Source organism: Elaeis guineensis, chromosome 2 (assembly GCF_000442705.2).
Source record: "Elaeis guineensis isolate ETL-2024a chromosome 2, EG11, whole genome shotgun sequence".
Classification (NCBI taxonomy): Eukaryota; Viridiplantae; Streptophyta; class Magnoliopsida; order Arecales; family Arecaceae; genus Elaeis; species Elaeis guineensis.
This window is the reverse complement of record NC_025994.2, coordinates 109145724-109164929: the sequence shown is the minus strand read 5'-3', so window position 1 is coordinate 109164929 and position 19206 is coordinate 109145724. Positions and strand designations below refer to the sequence as shown.

The 19206-nt window shown below is 37.2% G+C and overlaps 2 protein-coding genes across 2 annotated transcripts; one reads left to right on the top strand and one right to left on the bottom strand.

Moving 5' to 3' along the window:
* Nucleotides 1–200: 200 nt before the first annotated feature.
* Nucleotides 201–9935, bottom strand: LOC105048284 (peptide deformylase 1B, chloroplastic). The gene is made up of 7 exons (XM_010927557.4): nucleotides 9667–9935; nucleotides 9324–9462; nucleotides 5513–5705; nucleotides 4116–4226; nucleotides 3629–3691; nucleotides 513–625; nucleotides 201–411 (listed from the first exon to the last, which is right to left on the bottom strand). Exons 1-6 carry the CDS (start codon nucleotides 9872–9874, stop codon nucleotides 524–526), a joined length of 816 nt encoding a protein of 271 aa, XP_010925859.1. The 5' UTR covers nucleotides 9875–9935; the 3' UTR covers nucleotides 201–411; nucleotides 513–523.
* Nucleotides 9936–13281: 3346 nt separating this feature from the next.
* LOC105048274 (iron-sulfur cluster assembly protein 1) lies at nucleotides 13282–18443 on the top strand. Its single transcript, XM_010927541.4, is given in 4 exon segments — nucleotides 13282–13840; nucleotides 14778–14832; nucleotides 18121–18247; nucleotides 18249–18443. Coding segments are annotated over 4 exon segments (543 nt in total). The 5' UTR covers nucleotides 13282–13515; the 3' UTR covers nucleotides 18285–18443.
* Nucleotides 18444–19206: the final 763 nt, after the last annotated feature.

The following is a 19206-nucleotide window of genomic DNA, read 5'->3' as shown; positions in this document are numbered from 1 at the left end:
CATGACTTAGCATTTCTTGAAATAGGCTCAGACTATCTGAATTCCAACAATATATCCAGAAATACACATTAGGTAACTAATGAATAAATTCATTCCATATTTAGCAAGTTCAGAAAAGTTAAATTTTCCATCTTTTTGTCCCTTTTTTTGGGAGAAACACTTTTCTTTGATTGCAATTATGCACAGTGCAGATGTAAGGCTTCAGAAAATGTAGTGTTCTTGATATTCAAGTCTAATACAGAACATCATCATTACATGTTCTCGACAAAATTATGCTGTGCAAGGACAACATACTAAGCCAAGCTGCAATCTTGTGAATTTATAGTCATGGGCCCCTGACACATGTAATCATCATAATATGAACTATTCCACTTGGTGATCAGACAACCTCTACAAAACGTGTTTACCCTCCTGTAGGTACAAAAACCGAAGCAAATCAATATTATGGAAGATAACACAAGTGGATATGACTAGATAATTAAATCTGCGATATCTGAGTCAGCAGTAAGAACCTGCAGGTAAATCATGTTCTAGCAAAACCAGCAACCTCCTTTGTTCTTTCATATTTGTCAATGATTTCAGGGCTTGGCAGTCCAGTTCTTCTTTCATATTTCTTTTCTAGAGCCTATTGTCAATGCAGTAAAGTTTATAAACCCAAAAAAATTAATCAAGAAAAAAGAAGCATGATTATCAAATTAAGAAAACAATTCATAGTTTTGTTGTTTCCATGTATCAGCATGCTGCAAGCATTTGACATACAAATATAGGGTTTTTTATTGCACATACATCTGTCGAAATATAGCTTCTATTTTGCAAACACACCCTTAGATGCCCCTGTTGTCAGGTTCTGTCCTTGTTCGTCTGACATGACAACTTGACCTGGGAAACAGCTATCCAAAGTTCATATCTTTCAGATCCACTCATTGGGAGGCCTGAACTTATTCTGCAGATTCCCCTTCTCCTGTTTGACCTCAATCACTCAAAAACCCAAGATATCTTTCCACATAGTTTCTTGGAATCAAACACCAGAATACTTCCAGTTCATTCATATCTTGCAAAATCCATGTTCAATAATAAAATCCTTATCAGAATTCAGACTAAGGGAAAAAACGAACAAATATAAATCATGCATGGCCCATAGGTCAATATCAAACACAACTATAAAACCAACATTGGTTTTGATTAGTTAGGGCTGTGTTAGAACATTTTTGCTTTTGGTTTCAATACTATAAAACCGACATTGATCTTGTAGTAGTTCTGGCCTAAGCTGGAACATCTTGGTTTCAGTTTCAAAGTCTTACAGAAAACAATTGCCTCTTTGGGGCAAATATCATGCGGTCATCCTCCATGTAAACAAGTTCTGTGTTGCACTTGTTTGGAATGTCTCAAAGAGACAAACCCTGCATCTGAGGATCTCCAACTACCTTTATGGTACCCTTGAGAAAATACCAACTCTCACTCGTCCACTCAATGTAATCCAAACACATTCCTTCTCCTAAAACACAAGGTGCTCATAGTCTTCCCACACATCAACAATTCCAGTTCCAAATAGCATATTTTCCTTTAAATTTCTTCCCAGAATACTTCTTAAAAAATGTGAAACTCTACTGCTCTGCATAAGAGTGCACCTTTCAGGTGCCTGGGAAGCTTTTGTTAAATGTGATTGCCAAATTTAGTGATCATGCTGGTAGAAAATTTTGTCCTCATTGCTAGTTTCAGATGGAACTTTTCCACTATCTTGTCTCTATTCTACATGCTCTAATATTAAAATAGGCAAAAAAATTGCTATTTCATACAACTGAAATCATTCTTACCCTTGCATTCTCTTCTCAATCATATTGTGTGATCAGCAACCCATCTCTCAGAGCATCCCAAATATAATATTCCAGGTCCCCTTATTCATGCATATATTTTCTCAAGTAGCAAGATGAAATTCAACTACCATGAAGCTCTTCTGTGACATGCCTTGCTGTAGAATCCCCAACTACATGAATCTAAAGTTTAAAATATGTAGATAAAGTAGCCTTCTCTTCCCATTCCCAGTGGTGATCAATAAGACTATACTGAATGGGAAAGTCTTGATTGCCTGAACCACCTCGCAAAGCTAGAGTGAGAGAAACTTTAGCAATGCAGAGACTGATCATAAGGTTTCATGGCAAGTGCATTTTCTTGAACAAAGTTGTCTATGATAGGAATGGACACCAATTAGTTATCAGAGTCTCCTTGAAAATCCATTATCATGAAGCCAGAATTATATATATATATATATATATATGGTCAGCTGGTTAATTGCTGTTCATTTTCATGCTTAATTTACTATTAAAACAAAGGAGAAAAATTATTACCAATCATTAGTACTTTCTATTGATGGTGGAATCATCTCAAACCGCTCGGTTAGGGGTGTACTGAACCATACCAGCGGCCAACCAGGATGATTTTGGTGTTTGAAATGAGATATCGACGGGGACAAGGGGATGGAGAAGGAGAGAAAAAGAGAGAGAGAGAGATGGAGGGAAGTAGAAAGAAAGGCCGGAGAGGCTGCAGGAGCTCCGCTCTCCTCCGAAGAGGAGGGAAGGGAAGGAAAGAGGGCAAGGAGGCTGGTGGTGGCCGCCGGAGGGCCATAAAGGCCCCTGGATGATCGGACCTCCCTCCCCACCCTCCTCTAGATTGAAATAGCGAAGGACCCCGAGGTAGGAGGTCCGATCATTCGGGGCACTCTCCAGTCCTCTGGCAGCCACCATCGGCCTCCCCATCCTCTCCCTCTCCTTCTCTCCCTCCCCTCTCTCTCTTTTTCTCTTTTCAATTCTCCCTCTCTCCCACTCCTCTGATCATCCAGAGCCCTTTACGGCCCTCTGGCAGCCACCGCCAGCCTCCCTACCCTCTCCCTCTCCTTCCCTCCCTCCGCCCTTTCTCTCTTTTTCTCTCTTCGGTTCTCCCTTACCCCGCTCTCTCTACTGTGTCGGCTCAAATCTGGCACAGAATGGCATGGGGGCAATATACTAAACTATACCACCGGCCAATCAATATAGGCCCCGATATCAACACATCCAACCTTGGTACTATCCATTAAGAAGGCCAAAACCAACAATACCCCTCTCCCCACCCAACCCCTTTCTCCTCCTATCTATTCTAGGAAAGCTGGAACAACTTGAGCTAAACAGAGAAAAAAAGATCTCAAAAGTCGAATCCTTCAAGTTTGCCCACATGGCAGTATGCATTTTAAAGGATAATTCAGAATTATCAAGCATGATTTCTCTCTAACAAAGAAACTGATTCCCCACAACCTTGGTGAAGTAACAAGTCAATAAAAGGAACCTCATGGTAATGCATGACAAGGCTTCACACATTGCCATACAAAACAATGACAAGATCCACTATTTTTCAATTACTACTAGAAGATTTTATAGCTATGCTTTTTCTAAGACCAGCTTTGAAATGTGAGATTGCTCCAAAAGGCCAAAGGATGAGAAAATCTTGAGGTAATAAAAAATTAAATATTTTGCACATTTTTGAGCAAATCTGCATAAATAAATAAATAGAAGATTTAATTGATATCTACTCAAAAAGAAAATAAAATGAACAACAATAGCTAACATACAGGTGCAACCTTCAGCATTATTCTACTAACCTTCAGCTCTGAACGAATGCTTTCAAGAACATCTTCAGTCATCCTATCAAAAAAGAGAGTTCCCTGCACATCCACAATCCAGCTACAAGTCTTTGTAACCAGTTACTTAGCAAAGCGTGAAATAGGAAAGATCTGAATAAAGCAATAGAGACAAGGACTCGAGAGTGCAAAGACTTTTAAACATTGGCAAAATTTATACAGCTCTGAGAAAATGATCTTGGTTTGAGGTCTGTTAGCTTCAAACATACTTTATAATCTTGGACTGAGGTTTGTTAGCTTCAACAATAACTATTTGCTTTATTTTGGAACGTATAAGTAATTGAATTCTCATGCACTGATTGAAGCCATGCTATATGGTGAAAAGAAGACATCAGTTACGTTTATTTTTCTTCTTTTCACTTTCCTCTCTGCTTCTTATTTTATTTGAAGTACATGATATAACCAAAGTATAGAGAGAATGTGACAGCTTGATAGAACAGAAGAAAACCTGCAAATGATCGAATTCATGCTGGAAAACTCGTGCAGGAAGACCAGACAGGTTAACTTTAAACCTCCCACCTGTTAGATCTCGAGCATCAACCTTGACAGATGCAGGCCTCTACAAGAATACAACAAAAAAAAAAAAAGTTATTTGAAGATCAATTTATTTTAACACAGTATCCATACCAAATGTGGCCTGAAATTATAAAGAAAAATGTTCCATGTTGAATTTTATTTTGGAGACACATTGAAAACCTCCCAAATAAGAAATTAAAAACACTGTCTTTAAAAGAAACTAGTTAGCCACTAATACTATTAACTGCCGATGCACTAATGCTAATATTAATGCACAAATAGTTAAAACAATTGGATTGGTTGGGATTAAAGATGGTTTAACTCAGTAGAATTGATGGTCCGCATTCAACCAATGCTTTGACCCACTCGGACAAAACCATTCTAGATTTAGGTCATCGGTCACCAATTTGAATACAAATCAACATTATAACCTAGTCCTCCACTAATTCCCATCTTATTAGCCAAGCCATCCACCTCCACTCTCTCTAAACTTATGATCCCCCTTTATATAATTGCCTTTGTTTTCTCCCGGCATAACCAACCCCTCCGGCTCCTACACCTTAATGACCAACCCTCCAAAATCGATGTTCAACCATTTAATTGCTTCAAAATCAAAATTCTAGAAGCACGAACTCTTTTCAATTGGTTCCATGTGTCACAGTAAGGGGGGTAGAATCAAAGTTGCAAACAAAGCATGACTTGCAGAGTCAACCACAACTATGCCTTAATGGTAGGTTTTAAGGTATTGCCAATGGATAAAAGATAGGAGTGGATTGGAACAATGGCGCACCTATAGTAGCAATCAAAAAACTATCTTTTAAGGCAGTATTATCTTTTTCCCACATTGACGGCATGCTCCTGTCCTTCAATGACAGCATCACCTTCTCTAGAAATGTCTTCCAACTCTAGCAAAGAGGCATCCTCCCCTTGCAACCATGATAAAGAACAAGAGGGAAGTGGAAGTAGTGGCAGCTACAATAGAAAAAGAGAAGGAGAGGCTAGGAAATTATGGTGGGGACGTACAACTTTTTTGTCTCCCTTCTAGTCTTTAAAACTAGTTTGCCTGCCTCCTTATTTTAATGGGCAAAAACACCCTCAATCAATTTTTTTTCTTGATACACACACACGCACACATATATAAACTTGTAACGTAACTATTCCAACACAGCATACTTGTTCCTGCTCCACTTTTTCTTATCCCTGAACCAAAAATAGCCTTCAGTATCACAATGAAACTATTGAGGGATTCAAAGTCCAAAGTCCAAGCAGCTGTATAAAGTTGATAATTGGGCACAACGCAAGCAAAAAAGACAAGTGGTCAAATCTCACCTCTATATCTGCATAGATTCCTGGAAATGATAAGCAACCCTCATTGTAAAGTATAGATCTTTTTGAGGTTTTGTAGACTACTGGGTTCACAAGAACAATTTCCTCTCCTTCACCATGTTCACCAGCAGGATTAAATACCATAAGTTGAACGTTAACCCCAACTTGGGGTGCTGAGAGTCCGATGCCATCAGTTCTGTGGAGAAAAAACAGATATTTCTCAAATTTAAGTTATTATCAAACAATCCTAATAGGCCTACAGCAGAACAAGACTAATCTGAAAACATATCCAGTTCTAAAAAAATATATTCATAATAAACAGCTTTATCTGAGGAATGGTTTTTACAGATCAGCGACAAGACATATAAAAAAGCCAAGAGCATTTGATCAAATTATATGACACGCCTAAAACATTTCACACAATCCATTTTAAGGTTTCATGCTTCTTTCAAAAAGTCTTACATTTAGAAAAAGAAAGGTCAGAGCAGAAATAACAATTTAGTTGTCCGACTAATATTATTAGGATTCTTTTTCCAAAATTATCAAAAAGACTAATGATCTAAATCACTGATGTGCCTACTAATTACATGTTTAAGAATATTCCATATATCAAATTAAAAATGAAACAATATTTTCAGCATGAGTATGGATGGTGCACATTTTTTCTACAGCAAATAATCCAGTTTTTAGAAATAAACAAATAAAAAAACAAATGGTGAGTAAAACTGGCCCAAGCATGCATTGATTTGGCAAGGCTCATAGAGTACATTAACCAAACTTGAGTTATCTATAATGCTTCATTGACAAAGAAACTTAAATAAGATCACCAAACTAACAATTTTTCCTGGTATTCAAGTTAATTGTCCAATGTAACAAACAATAACTTCAATCAGTATATATGGATGTCATAATCATAGGCACTTGTGCATTAGAAAATATATAAATCACAACACCGAGCATAAAGCTCTGAAGGCTTAGAAACAAACATCACGCCAGTCTTAACAAAGACCTTTCATTCATCATGCAAGCAATTTTGCTCATCTACAAGCATGGTACCTCATTTCTTTAACAACTTTGCATTCCTTCCTATATACCTACCCTGTAAGATTAATAAGGTATTCTGCTAGATGCAGATGCATGAAGGCACCATTATGGCACATCTTGAGTGTGAACTTGATGCGCCAACCAGTTCAATACAGACAGGCATAAAGGGATAAAAGCAAACAAAAAGGCTTTGTCCAACCATCTCGGTCAACTTTTTGGATCCTACTTTGACATTATCTGGCCAAGGCTTCTAAATAGGAAAGTGTCTTTAAAATTCTCTTGCTATCTTATCAAGGCCTTGCAGGTCGTGACTGTGTCCTCTGTTTGTTATAATTTCTATACCCAAGACTAGAAACCAAAAAGACACACTCTTAAAGTTGTTTTTGACCTGAATTGCATATCCGCACCATATAAACTATTTGTAGGTTATTCTAGTAAGCTTCTTATTAAACAATTGTGATCCTTATGAGTCCAGAAAATATTTCAGCCAGAAATAAACCCCAAGGGCTCATTTGGTAATTTTCTCTCACTAGAATATTTTTCTTGGGAATATGATGCCTGAGAAATTTGGCATATTTAGTTGGCCATAGGAAAGTGGCACATTCCATAGTGATTTATGTTTTATTAAGCATCTACATTTCTGAAAAAATTGGATAAAATATCTATTATACCCTTAATAAAAGAAAAGACCTTACCCCATTTTATTCATAGCTTCAAGGGCACTTTTGAAAAAAAGAAAAAAAAAAGGACCCCAATTCCCGGCTCATGGGGAAGCAAAAAATCCATCTCCTACATGGATTTTTTTTTCCATGAAATATGAGAATTTTATTCTTGAAATTGCCATTTCCAATCTCTTTCCTTTGAAAACTCCAACAAAACAAGAAGTTTTTTTTTTTTATTTTTCTGTTGACCATACTTTTCCTCCTCTTCCCATGAACCACACAAGTCCAACATGGGTGCAAGTTTAAAAGGTGTCGTGCATATGCCAATTCTCTCTGTCTCTTTATACTAATTTTAAAGATATAGGGTTTTAGGCTAAGCATTGGTTTTGGCATTTAAAAGTGATGGTTTCTTACTTTCTTTCTTCAAAAAAAGGTGGTGGTGTCTTCAGAATTAGGTAAAAAACATAGCAATGCAGTAATAATTTAAAACCACTCATTGTTATGTTCAACATCACTATTATAGCAAGAGTTTCCCATAAAGCAACATCCTTGATGCTTCAAGCTAGGGCCTAGCTTGCACAAAATGAGCTGCTCATTTTGGTCAATTGTGCCACTAATAGATGTTCTACAAGGGTACCAAGTGTGAGGTCTATTGAAGTGCCTAGCACTTCTATCTCTAAAAAGCCCAAGAAGGGAATGCTTCAGTCAAATACAAAAGACATGTATATACAGTTATACACATATTTACACATGCACACACACCCAACCAGCACACAAATGCTGAGAACCATATTAAGGAATAGTATTCATGATTGTTTACATTAAACAATGTTTTTTTCCACATAATGATATTTTTTAGGGGAAAAAAGAGTCCTAATAATTTACTAAAGCTGCCCAAAATAGGTTGGAAACAATCTTATCTAGCACTCAGAATGCTGAGGAATTATAAACAATTCCAGCTGTGCATCCCTGATAAAACACTCCAAAACTTTGTGCCAAAATTGAGACTGTGACAATTGACACTTTAAGTTGATGTACATGGGATATTGTGTCTTCGAATTGCCAAAAGTGCCATGTTTTATCATGTCCAAGTATCCAATTCTGTTACTTGGAGTCCAAAATTTCTTAAACTGAGGTTTCGAAGTAACAAAGTACCAATACATACAGTGGGTCCAACAAGGATGAGAGCAAGTTGAGAGAATTCATTCTAGTAAAAGTAATCTGAGGCTTTATTAGTCCCATTTAACCGATAGTTTTGATTTAAAGAAACAAAACAATCACTTCAACAGTGCAATGTACCACCACTGTGCTTAGTTCATTTGGCCTTCAAAAATTATTTAATGAGTCCAATATTGCGTTGTTTCCAACATCGGAAACCCATAATTGAGAAGCAAAGTTATGGAGTTAAGCAAAACAGTAATACTAAAGTCACATGCATTGTATTAAATGCATCAAACCAGCCTTGCAGAAGCACATATTCTTGCTAACATTCATGCTACAAATGAAGGGTCATGTGCCTGAGTGGAGTGCCCCACTATGGGCAGAAATTCCATTGGAGATCTCCAAATTAGCCCAGTTGTGTGCTTTCAGAGAATTGGTCTTCAGCTCTTAACCAGGGCCAGTTTAGATACTCTGTTGTACCACTCTACCTGACTGAACTTCCAAACCCTCATGGAAAGCCTCATCTATTCGTTCTTATATGTCCATCAGGGCCTTCATGAATCCCCTTTGACAAGCATTGAGGTTGTCTTTGTCCATCAATGCATACAAATATCCTACTTCAAACAACTACTTAACAATTTATATCTTTTATTATGTTTCAATGGGAATAAAATCACACACACACTCTAAACTTCCCATCTTTCACAACCACTTCCAAATTTCCACTATGCTCTAAAGTCTAAACAGCATTCCACTGCTGCCAGCAGTTAGCCAACACGAGACATGGACAGGCAACACCAAGATGCTCAGCATCTAGCTAGGTTCCATTCATACATCTCATCCAAAAATTTGATAGAATTACTAGGGCAATTCAGGCATCAGCCCTTGTGGAAACCAAGACACAAACTATTTAACAAATAGTAATAAACCACAGAAGAATAACTCACCTGTACATAAGATCAAACATCTCTTCAACCAGCTTCTTCAAGTTCTCATCAAACGTATTGATGCGCTTGTTCCTCGCTCTCAGGATGGGATCGGGATACTCCACAATCTTTAACGGCGACTCGAAGCACAAATCAGCAGCTGGAGTCCAAAATCATACATAATTGCGAAATAAAGCATCAGACAGACATAAGAATTTGATGCGCTAGAAAGAGAGAAAATTTTGGATAAAAATCCAAAAAGAAAAGTTCATGATGGCCCAAGGGAGAACCAGATATCGATATTTCGTCCGAATACAAACCATATACTCGTATTTATCTCCAAAAAGAAGGGGATGCGGCTTACGTGAAGCGAAGTCGCCTTCTTGGAAGGAGAAGCCGCGCCGAGCCTGCGCCGAGACCTCCATGAGCGGGGAACTCAGAGCAAGTGGTTTGGAGCAGAAGCGGCGGAAGCTAAGCGATTTTCCGGTGGCGGAAAAGCTCGAACGGCAGGAGAGGAGGGGGAGGAGGGCGGAGAAAGATATGGCGGTCGAGGCCTGCAGCCGCCCTGCCATTTGGTTTTTGTTCCCCTTTGCTGTTTCCTGTTCTCACCTTATGTTCTTCCTGAAAGAATGGTGCAGCTGGCCGACCATTGGGCCTCGTATTGCATGCACTAGATGCAATTCGACCGCATCATATCCCTCGGTGGATTACACGCCACGCTACCCCTTCCATTTCACCAATTTCCGATTGCGCGCTATACACCGTTCATATGCTCCATGATTTGCCCTGTTCACTTGCAGCTGGTGCATGCAATAATTTCTCGTCTATTAGGCATCGGCGAATACGTTAACCATCCGGTTTGGAGAGGTTATTGGCCAGAACGGTTCTAACCTACATCATTCAAAAACAAATCAGTACATCATTCAAAACAATAAATTTTTTTTATTTAAAATAATAAAAATTATTAAATAATCAATCATAATTATTAATAATTTTTTTTTTCATTTAAAATTTTCAACCAAATTTAGATGGCAATGCAACTTATTTCAATAATAGATGATTTTCTAATTTATTATTGGATGGTATATAGTAGATATGATAGAATTATTTTAATCAATAATTTCTTCTTATCTCTTATCAAAAATAATAATAATTTCTTTCTATTCTCCTCACTCCATCATCCACACATCCAACTCCATCCCACTATGAAAATTTAATGGTTGAATCAGATTCACCGTATCATTTAAGGCTAAGCCAACCAAAGCTCAACATGTAACAAATTGAAATGAGGGGAAAAAAATTGCCAATAAAAGAGAATGAAATTAATCACAATTTTTTTGGATCGTAACCCCTTTTCTATTTACTGATGTAAATGAAAAAAATCATATTTTTTCATTTGAGGAAACCCTCTCCCCATTTTGGCGGATACTTTCTCGACCTCTATTAGTCTCAAAAAAAAGAATACTCCTTTTGAGTACTGCTCCTCTAGTGAGAGATGACATCTTCTTTTCTTCTCTCGTGTCTCCTCTGAAGGATATCTCCACCTTGTCTTCTTTAAGGTCTATTCAACCCCCTGCAACTATCGCTGATGGCTGAGTCCTCAATACGATAATTTTGAGCTTCTATATATTGTCCACTTTAGATTTATGTATATCATCTATGTCCTTCTAATCCAACCCTAGCCCCCACGCCCCACCCAGGCAAAAAGCCTGGGCTCTTTGCAAGCCAAGCTCATGATATCGGGATTTAACATAATCAGAAACTGAAGTAGATGAATACTAAGCAATTTAATTGTGTCTAAAAGAATTTGGACCTGTACTAAGAAGAAGGGGAAAAAAAAAAAATGGAACTTTGAGCGGTGGGGAGCCCCAATGCATTATGAGGCTGGAATTGTTGCAGGTGTAAGTTGTTCACTAAAGTAGTGCCTCCATTCATGTGAATTTAGGTAGTGATAAATGGATCGATTTGGCAATAGATAAACTATTGATAAGGGGGAAGAAAAAGATGGTTTGACGGCTTGAGATGATGAAGAATTTATGTGGATATATGATTGATCGCCGAGCAACAGTCAATGAAAGTTAAATCATGATCTTCTATGGTACATATTATACACTATAGAGAGTTGTACAGTCTTAAATAGTCCTCGGATAATTTCTTTTAGAGATGGATGGCTCTTCTTCATCTCTGTGATGTACCATGTCTTGTGGTGAAGATTCTTATTTCATATTCTTAGGATGAATAAAAATAGCTCTTTTTTATATGAATGATATGGTGGCCATTCAAGGCTATACAAATTAGTAGTACAAAAGGAGCATCACAAAGGATCCATACTCAAAAAAAGTTGTTAGATATGGCATCAAGAATTTGAAAAAAAAATTCTTTGTTGGTGAAAGGTTTAAGGGAGCCAATGGTGTTGCATTTGAGCTACATTCCATAGTTATGTTGCTGCAAATATGAGGGTGCAAGTGACACACACACACACACACACACACATATATATATATATATATGTGTGTGTGTGCGCGCGCGCGCGTATATATTTATATTTTTATATTTATCTACACACACACACACACACATATATATATATATATATATATATATATATATACATATACATATATATATACATATACATATATACATATACATACATATATATATATATATACACACACACATATATATATATATATATATATGTATATATATATATATACATATATATGTATATATATACATATATATATATATATATATATATATACATATATATATATATACATATATATGTATATATATATATATACATATATATATATACATACATATATATACATATATATATACATACATACATACATATATATATATATATATATATATATATATATGTGTGTGTGTGTGTGTGTGTGTGTGTGTGTGTGTGTGTGTCCGTCCGTCCATCCGTCTTCATAAAATATTTATTTCACATCCACACCTCTTTTTTTTTTTTTTTTCTTTCTGTATTTTTGCATCTGTATCTATCCATCAAAATAGTTAAAAAAATCATTAGTTTAAAATTGAAATAACTCAAATACTTTTGTTGGATAAAGATATAAAGAAATATTTATAAGAGATACATGCAAATGATATTTTTCTAAAGGTATTCATATAATTTTATATATTTAAAATGATATCAATACATGCAAAAAAATCCTTAGATTTTTGCACGAATACTTTTAAATATTGAAAATATATGAATATCCTTCCAAAGTATTTATATGTATGCATTTATAAAATTATTTTTTGTATGAATACTTTTAATGCAACGGTTTAACTTGCATCATCAGCCATATTATTTTTTTAAATTTAAAATTAAATAAAAAAATAAAATTATTTTTTACTCATAAAATAAATAATAGGTTAACGGATCTTCCATGAGTACAACCGTAGCAAATAAGCATGACCATTGCATTTTATCATTTATCAGTAGGTAGGGGTGTAAATACCTCAGGTTGACTTGTGATCTAATTTGATCCAATTAGAACCATTTTAAAGGACTTTTGGGCTGCATCGAATTCTAGAAACCAGACTGTTCCATTTTTCGGATGGATTTCGTTTTAAAGAAAAAATTTGATCCTTTGTTTCACCTTTGATTTTGCCCTATCATTTTCGGCAACCAAATCAGGGTGGGAAAAGGAGAGTGCTTGTACAAATCTGATGGCAACAGAAATTACATCTCAAACATACATATCTCGGTTGAAAAGATCAGAGCCGTCCAAAATAATTAATTTTTAGAACACTTTATCCTCTTCGCGAAATCGGTCACGTCTCTGATCGAACCGCCTCAGTCACCCAGGGTCAAAATCAGCTGAAAGACGTCAGAACAAAAACGTCTAGCAAACCAAACTCGCGTTTGCCACGTCACCAACAGATCAAGAAACTCTTATATAAGACATCCAAGCCCACTCTTTATGGCTACGTGTTTGTTCGTAATTTCCCGATTGTACGTTTATGTTCCGTTTCTCAGCGGTGGTCTTCACCCTCCTTTCCCACCGCCTTTTCTTCCCTTCCTCTTGTCTCGGTCCATCCCTATGCGTAGCTTTTTATTATTTTCTTTTCCTCCTCTCCTATCGTTACGGAATACGAAGACGCATCAATCGAGAGATTCCCATCAAGAAAAGTTGCTCGAGAGAGAGAGTGGGATTGGGAAAGGAGAAGGGGAATCGCAATGCTTAGGGTTGGAGCGAGGAGGCTGCTAGGGTTAGGGGTAGGGCATCGGGTCTCGGCCCCTCCAGCGGCCGACGCCGGCTCCACGGCGGCGGTTGTGGCGGTGAGGGGGTACCACGAGAGGGTGGTGGATCACTACAATAACCCCCGGAACGTGGGGTCCTTCGACAAGAACGACCCGATGGTGGGGACGGGGCTGGTGGGAGCCCCGGCCTGCGGTGACGTGATGAAGCTCCAAATCAAGGTCGACGATGAATCCGGCAAGATCGTCGATGCCTGCTTCAAGACTTTCGGCTGTGGCTCCGCCATCGCCTCCTCCTCCGTTGGTCGATTCCTATTCCTCACTTTTTGTTTTTCTCCCAATTTTTGAAATTTATCGTTTGGTTGATTCCTGATGCGATGACTTTAATTATCTCCAATTAATGTCTTAAAAAAAAAAAAAAACTAAAAAGCTGTTTTTTCTCGAATCAATGCTGAAGGAGAACCTGATTGACACGAACTTTTGTGGGAATTGTGGTGTCTGGAAATTGATAATGTTCAGTAGTAACGTGACCGCACTGAGGCAAAATTACTGTCGATTTTATGATCATATCCTGTTGTATTTAATAGGAATAGGTTTTTGATATGAGAAATTAGGTTGAATTCGGTCAATTTGATGTATCTGATTACTGATGTTCGAACATCTGGGTATGATCTGCTGAATTTTCAGAATTTATTGGAGGAAAAAAGCAATAGAATTCATAAATAAACAAAATTTATAGGATTTAAATTACATCTTTCCAATACTGTAGCTTCCTAAATAAAATGACGACAAAATAGCTTGCCTAGCTAGATATATATATATTTTTTAATCAAAATGTTACAGTGTTTCTAATTTCCTGTTGAGGCAGGCCACGTTCTACCTGACTGTGGATTATGATATGTCATTGGACTAGGTTGCAATCCAATTAGCAATTCTATAGAATATCCACTTTATGCCTTTCAGTATATACTTTGTGTTTGCTGCACTGTTTTCTTGTCTGTCAATTTCCTTTTTGGGGCCGTTGTATGAGGTTTATTTGAAAATATTCCATAAAAGTTTATGGGGCATGGTATATTGTTAGCTTAAGATATCGGCAAATGCTTCTTTTTGCCAAAGGCTTGGAACATTATTTTATGTAGGGTTTTACTCCCATTGTAGAACGTATGTGTTTATCCATCTTTTAGTTGCCTTCATTGAGTTGATAGGTGTTACTTATCGTCTATGATTTCGCTTTGTTGCAGCTACTGAGTGGGTAAAAGGGAAGCAAATGGAGGAAGTACTATCCATCAAGAACACGTAATTATTTTTCTTTCACTGCTGTTTTGTTATATTTCTTTTACTCATCTATCATTCCCTGTTGTTCTTTTCTTATGCATTATGCTTCAGTCTGGTTAATCCTTTATGATGTGGGTTTCCTTCAATCCATTTGCATAGTTGCTTTGCTTCGCATCTCCTGTCATTTATGTCTTAGTGGTACATTGGATATTATTTTTGCCAAACAAAGGAAATATAAGGATCTGGAACTCTTAAAAGAGATCCAAAATTGACTTTGTTGTTATAGGTTTAACATTTTGGTGCTTGTAGCTAGTAATTTATCATGTGCCGTTGTTAGGAGGGGAGAGAGGATGCAAAGGGGTGCCCCTGCTCTTATTATTGGATCATATATGGTTAATTTACAGACAGCCATATATACCATGCAAAGGGGTTCCTGTGCTTTCTTCTGGGTTCCTGTGCTCTTTTGCTTCCATTCTTTTTGTTGCAACAAAAAAATTTTTTGGAGGAGTTTTACTACCTACATTGCCATCAATCTAGCTCCAACCATCATTTCGCTTGCAAGAAATAATCCAAGTAGTGAGAGAGGATGTTATTTCATAAGTAGCATTGGTTGATTGAAAATAAATGAGTGTAATGTTGAATGCATATTATTTAGGCATCATGTTCGGCTAGATGTCCCATCTTGTTATTAGTTTCCATTAGGAGCAAGTGGTTTTGACACTTTGCCATTTTCACGCATGTGGTCAAGGCCATTTTTGTTGATTTCACAAAAGGTTCTCCCGTAATCACTTACCTCTTGCCTTCTGAATGAAACAAACTATTTGCTTAGCCGCTAGTAATAATGAAAAACAGCACCTTTTTACTAAGTGTTAAGTTATTCATGAGAGAGAAGGTTAACTAGCCAAGTTAACGTATTTACTAACCCAAACAGCACCTAATTACCAAAGACAGCCTAAAGGAACCTCATGAATGTAATTTGTTGGAATGCTAAGTATTATAATATGAAAACATTCCTGGCTCTTGTTTCCTTGAATAGCTGGAGATATTTCTCTCCTGATAGAATGGTCGGCTTTGCCTTGTGGTATATGCGAGGCATATGCTGCAGAATGCTCATTTTTTAATGTTATAACTACTGAATAAACTAATGGAAGCAACCAGATGGTATTCAGTTGCAGAGAAGAGTTGTTATTAGCTTGATAGAAAATATCGTACCTTCTCTAGTTCTATACTTTAGACTTTCGCTTGTCATTGAGCAATTTCCTCTTTGTTGGAGGATGATATAGATGTCACCATAATGTTCAGTAGAAATTGAATTAGAAATTTTTGTTTGCCCAAAGAACTCAATTAATTTCTTTTTTTTTTGGGGGGGGGTGGGGGGAAATGGATCAGAAAACAATTGGAGTTTCATGAGCCTTATTGACTATGTCTAAATCCTTATTGGTCACTTCAAATGACTGCTCATTAATCAATTTCTATTGGTATGATGGAGATGTGGTGGTGGAAAAACGAAATGTCATTCGTAAGCATGTTTTTTTCCCTTAATGTCATGTTGGACTTTCACATGATATGTCATGGTTGTGCATGTGAATTTTTTTGGCCCATTCAACATCTTTTAAGCTTTGTAGAAAGCAAGATGGCATCAAATCTTATGGACATCCATACAAGATGCAATCATGCTTGAACTCAAAGGTGTGAAACTTGCGTAGTGGTTGATTTTACTGTTATTTTCTATTCAAAACAAGTAGAACTCTAGAGATTGTCTAATTTGAAGCCTTCCAATGAAATTATGCTATCAATTGCTACAATTTCTTATTTGGAAATCTTACATGTCTTTGTGCAGAAGTGCATTATAAAGCTGTATGGACTAAAATAATTTCTTTTTTGGATAATGTTGATTAATACATAATTACAACATAGTTTTTTTTTTTTTTGGGTATGTGATATTACTTCGCACAATGTGGTTAATGGAAGGTTATAAGAGAGAAAAATGAAACATGCATGATAAGAGCAGGAGAGTAGATATGGAGTTTGGACAAAAATAATTGAGGGACCTCTTCTTATTATCACATAGGGAAAGCCTAATTGGTCTCCATGTGTATAAAGTACATATCTTGAAGGCTAACCGGCCTAAAATCTCCTTGTTGAAGGTTACTCTCCTAACCTCATCGAATCTTTCTATAGACTCAAACTCTGACTCCTGTGCTTCATATGTTGCATCTTGTCACTAGGCATCAAGTGGTGTTCAGCATTGTGAACTCCAATGTCCAGTCAGTGGCAATGATTTGATAGATCTAAGCTTAAGACTCAAGCGAGGCCATCAGAATCATAGGTTTCAGAGGCTTGATCTGGCCAAGCTCTCAAGGTCTATGGTGGATTTGGAATTAGTTCTGAACCTTATATTTGTCTCCAATTTGAAGTTGAGAGCTAGATTCACTTTTGGGCTTTGGATCCAGGGTGACTTGTCACGGTCTTGTAGGACTGTGCATGGCCATTGACATGGGTATGCGGCTTGTATACTTGCAAGTGACCTGGGTGCTGGATAGCCTCGTCATCCCATGACATGCGTCCTGCTTGTGGGAGATCCAGTGGAGCATGACCGCTAGCAGAGTGGGGGTAATGGAGTGGTAGGGCAATGATGGTTATTTTCAGCCATGGTGAGAGAGGATGAGGTTTGAAAAGAGTGAAAGGGCAGGGAAAGCAGAAATGGTTTGATTTTTCTTTTTGGGATTGAAGGGAGCTGGTGTGGTGGGTTTTGGCGGTCTGTCACCATCAGTGTCGAGAGGCGGGGGAGAAAATAGGGAGGGAGCGTTGATGATATTGAGAGAGAGGCCTCTGGATGGAAAGAACGGAATTGGATAAATCTCCATGTGAGTGTTTTGGATTAATTGGCTTGTAGACTTTGTATTGTATATTGTGATAATCAATAGAACCCTCTCCATATTATCGGCCAAGATGATGTTGAAACAGCTAACATGAAAACTTTAGCCTGAAATGAGTATTATACACTTTAGACAAATAGGAATCATCACATTGCAATTTTAAACCTGAGATGACTATGGTACATTTTGGTCGATCATTTCTGGAAAGTAGTTGGTCTAATGTTGGGCATTTGTTAGTATGAGATCAATTGGTAGTTCAAATTTTGAACAATTCAATTGTGCCATATGTATTTTGTGGATTGGTGCTCCGCTTGTGCTAAGAGGCAGAAAAGAGTATTGCAAGCCATAATTGGGTACTTGTTTAAAAAAGAAGATTTTATTTGAGATGACATAGACCTCCTCTTACATATAGTTTTGCCTTGTATTGCAGAGAAATTGCAAAACATCTCTCACTTCCACCTGTGAAACTCCACTGCAGTATGCTTGCTGAAGATGCTATCAAGGCTGCCGTAAAGGATTATGAAGCAAAGAAAGCCAAGATGGCTCAACAAAATTCATGAGTCTGTACCAGCTGAGAAGGCAGCTGATGCTTAAAAGTAAATATTATGTCTAAAATCGTGTACAAGTTATGATAAACAGCTGGTTCTTCTGGCTGTTCCATGATAAGAACGGCTGCTGATGGGTTGGAGCCTGCCTGCAAATCTGAATTTGTTGTCACCAGGATATTAAGAATGTGAACCAATTATGAAGCTAGTTATGGTTGTTGTTTTTGGTTGTTTTTATGATGCCAAAAATTTTGAGTTTCATCCTATTGTGTCGATGACTATATTTTATTTTATTTTAGTACAAATGGACGCTCATACCATTCTAGTATGAATATATTTCATAAAATTAGAAAACAAAATGTCTTATAGGACTTGCGAGCACATTTGATCTTGTTGTCAAGTCTAGTCATTGAAATGCTTAGTCACATAAGAAGCGATCTAATCGTGTTATTTGTCTTCTGAAAGACATACTGAATGGACACCATGATGGAGTCACGCAAGGCAATCTATATGTCACGAAGGAAAGGATAGGCTTTCAACTGCTTCATATCGTCTAGGATTCAATTGATAACGGTGATAGAATCTTCCTTAATAAAGATCTTTTCTATCTGAAGCGTCTGTCGGGTACAAATAATGTTCGTTCAGGTGATTTGAAGTTCATCTCTCAAGACAGAAGATTCGAAGAGATGTGAGCTTTCTGATGATAAAATCAGCACCATCTCTGTCATCTCCGATGCTATCATCGAAGCTAATCTTGACAAACTCTGAAAGAGGAAGCTCTCAGGATATGAAAATCATTTGGATTACTACAGGAGTAGTATAGGAGTCTTAAGAATCGAAAGCATCAAGAAACTAGCTAGCAATGTCGAAACAGCTGTACTCTGCAGTTCAGCAAAAGACTCTCTCCAACATCCGATGAACAGAAATGATTATATTTTGTTGGAAAACTATTTTCTCTGCTATAGATGCGG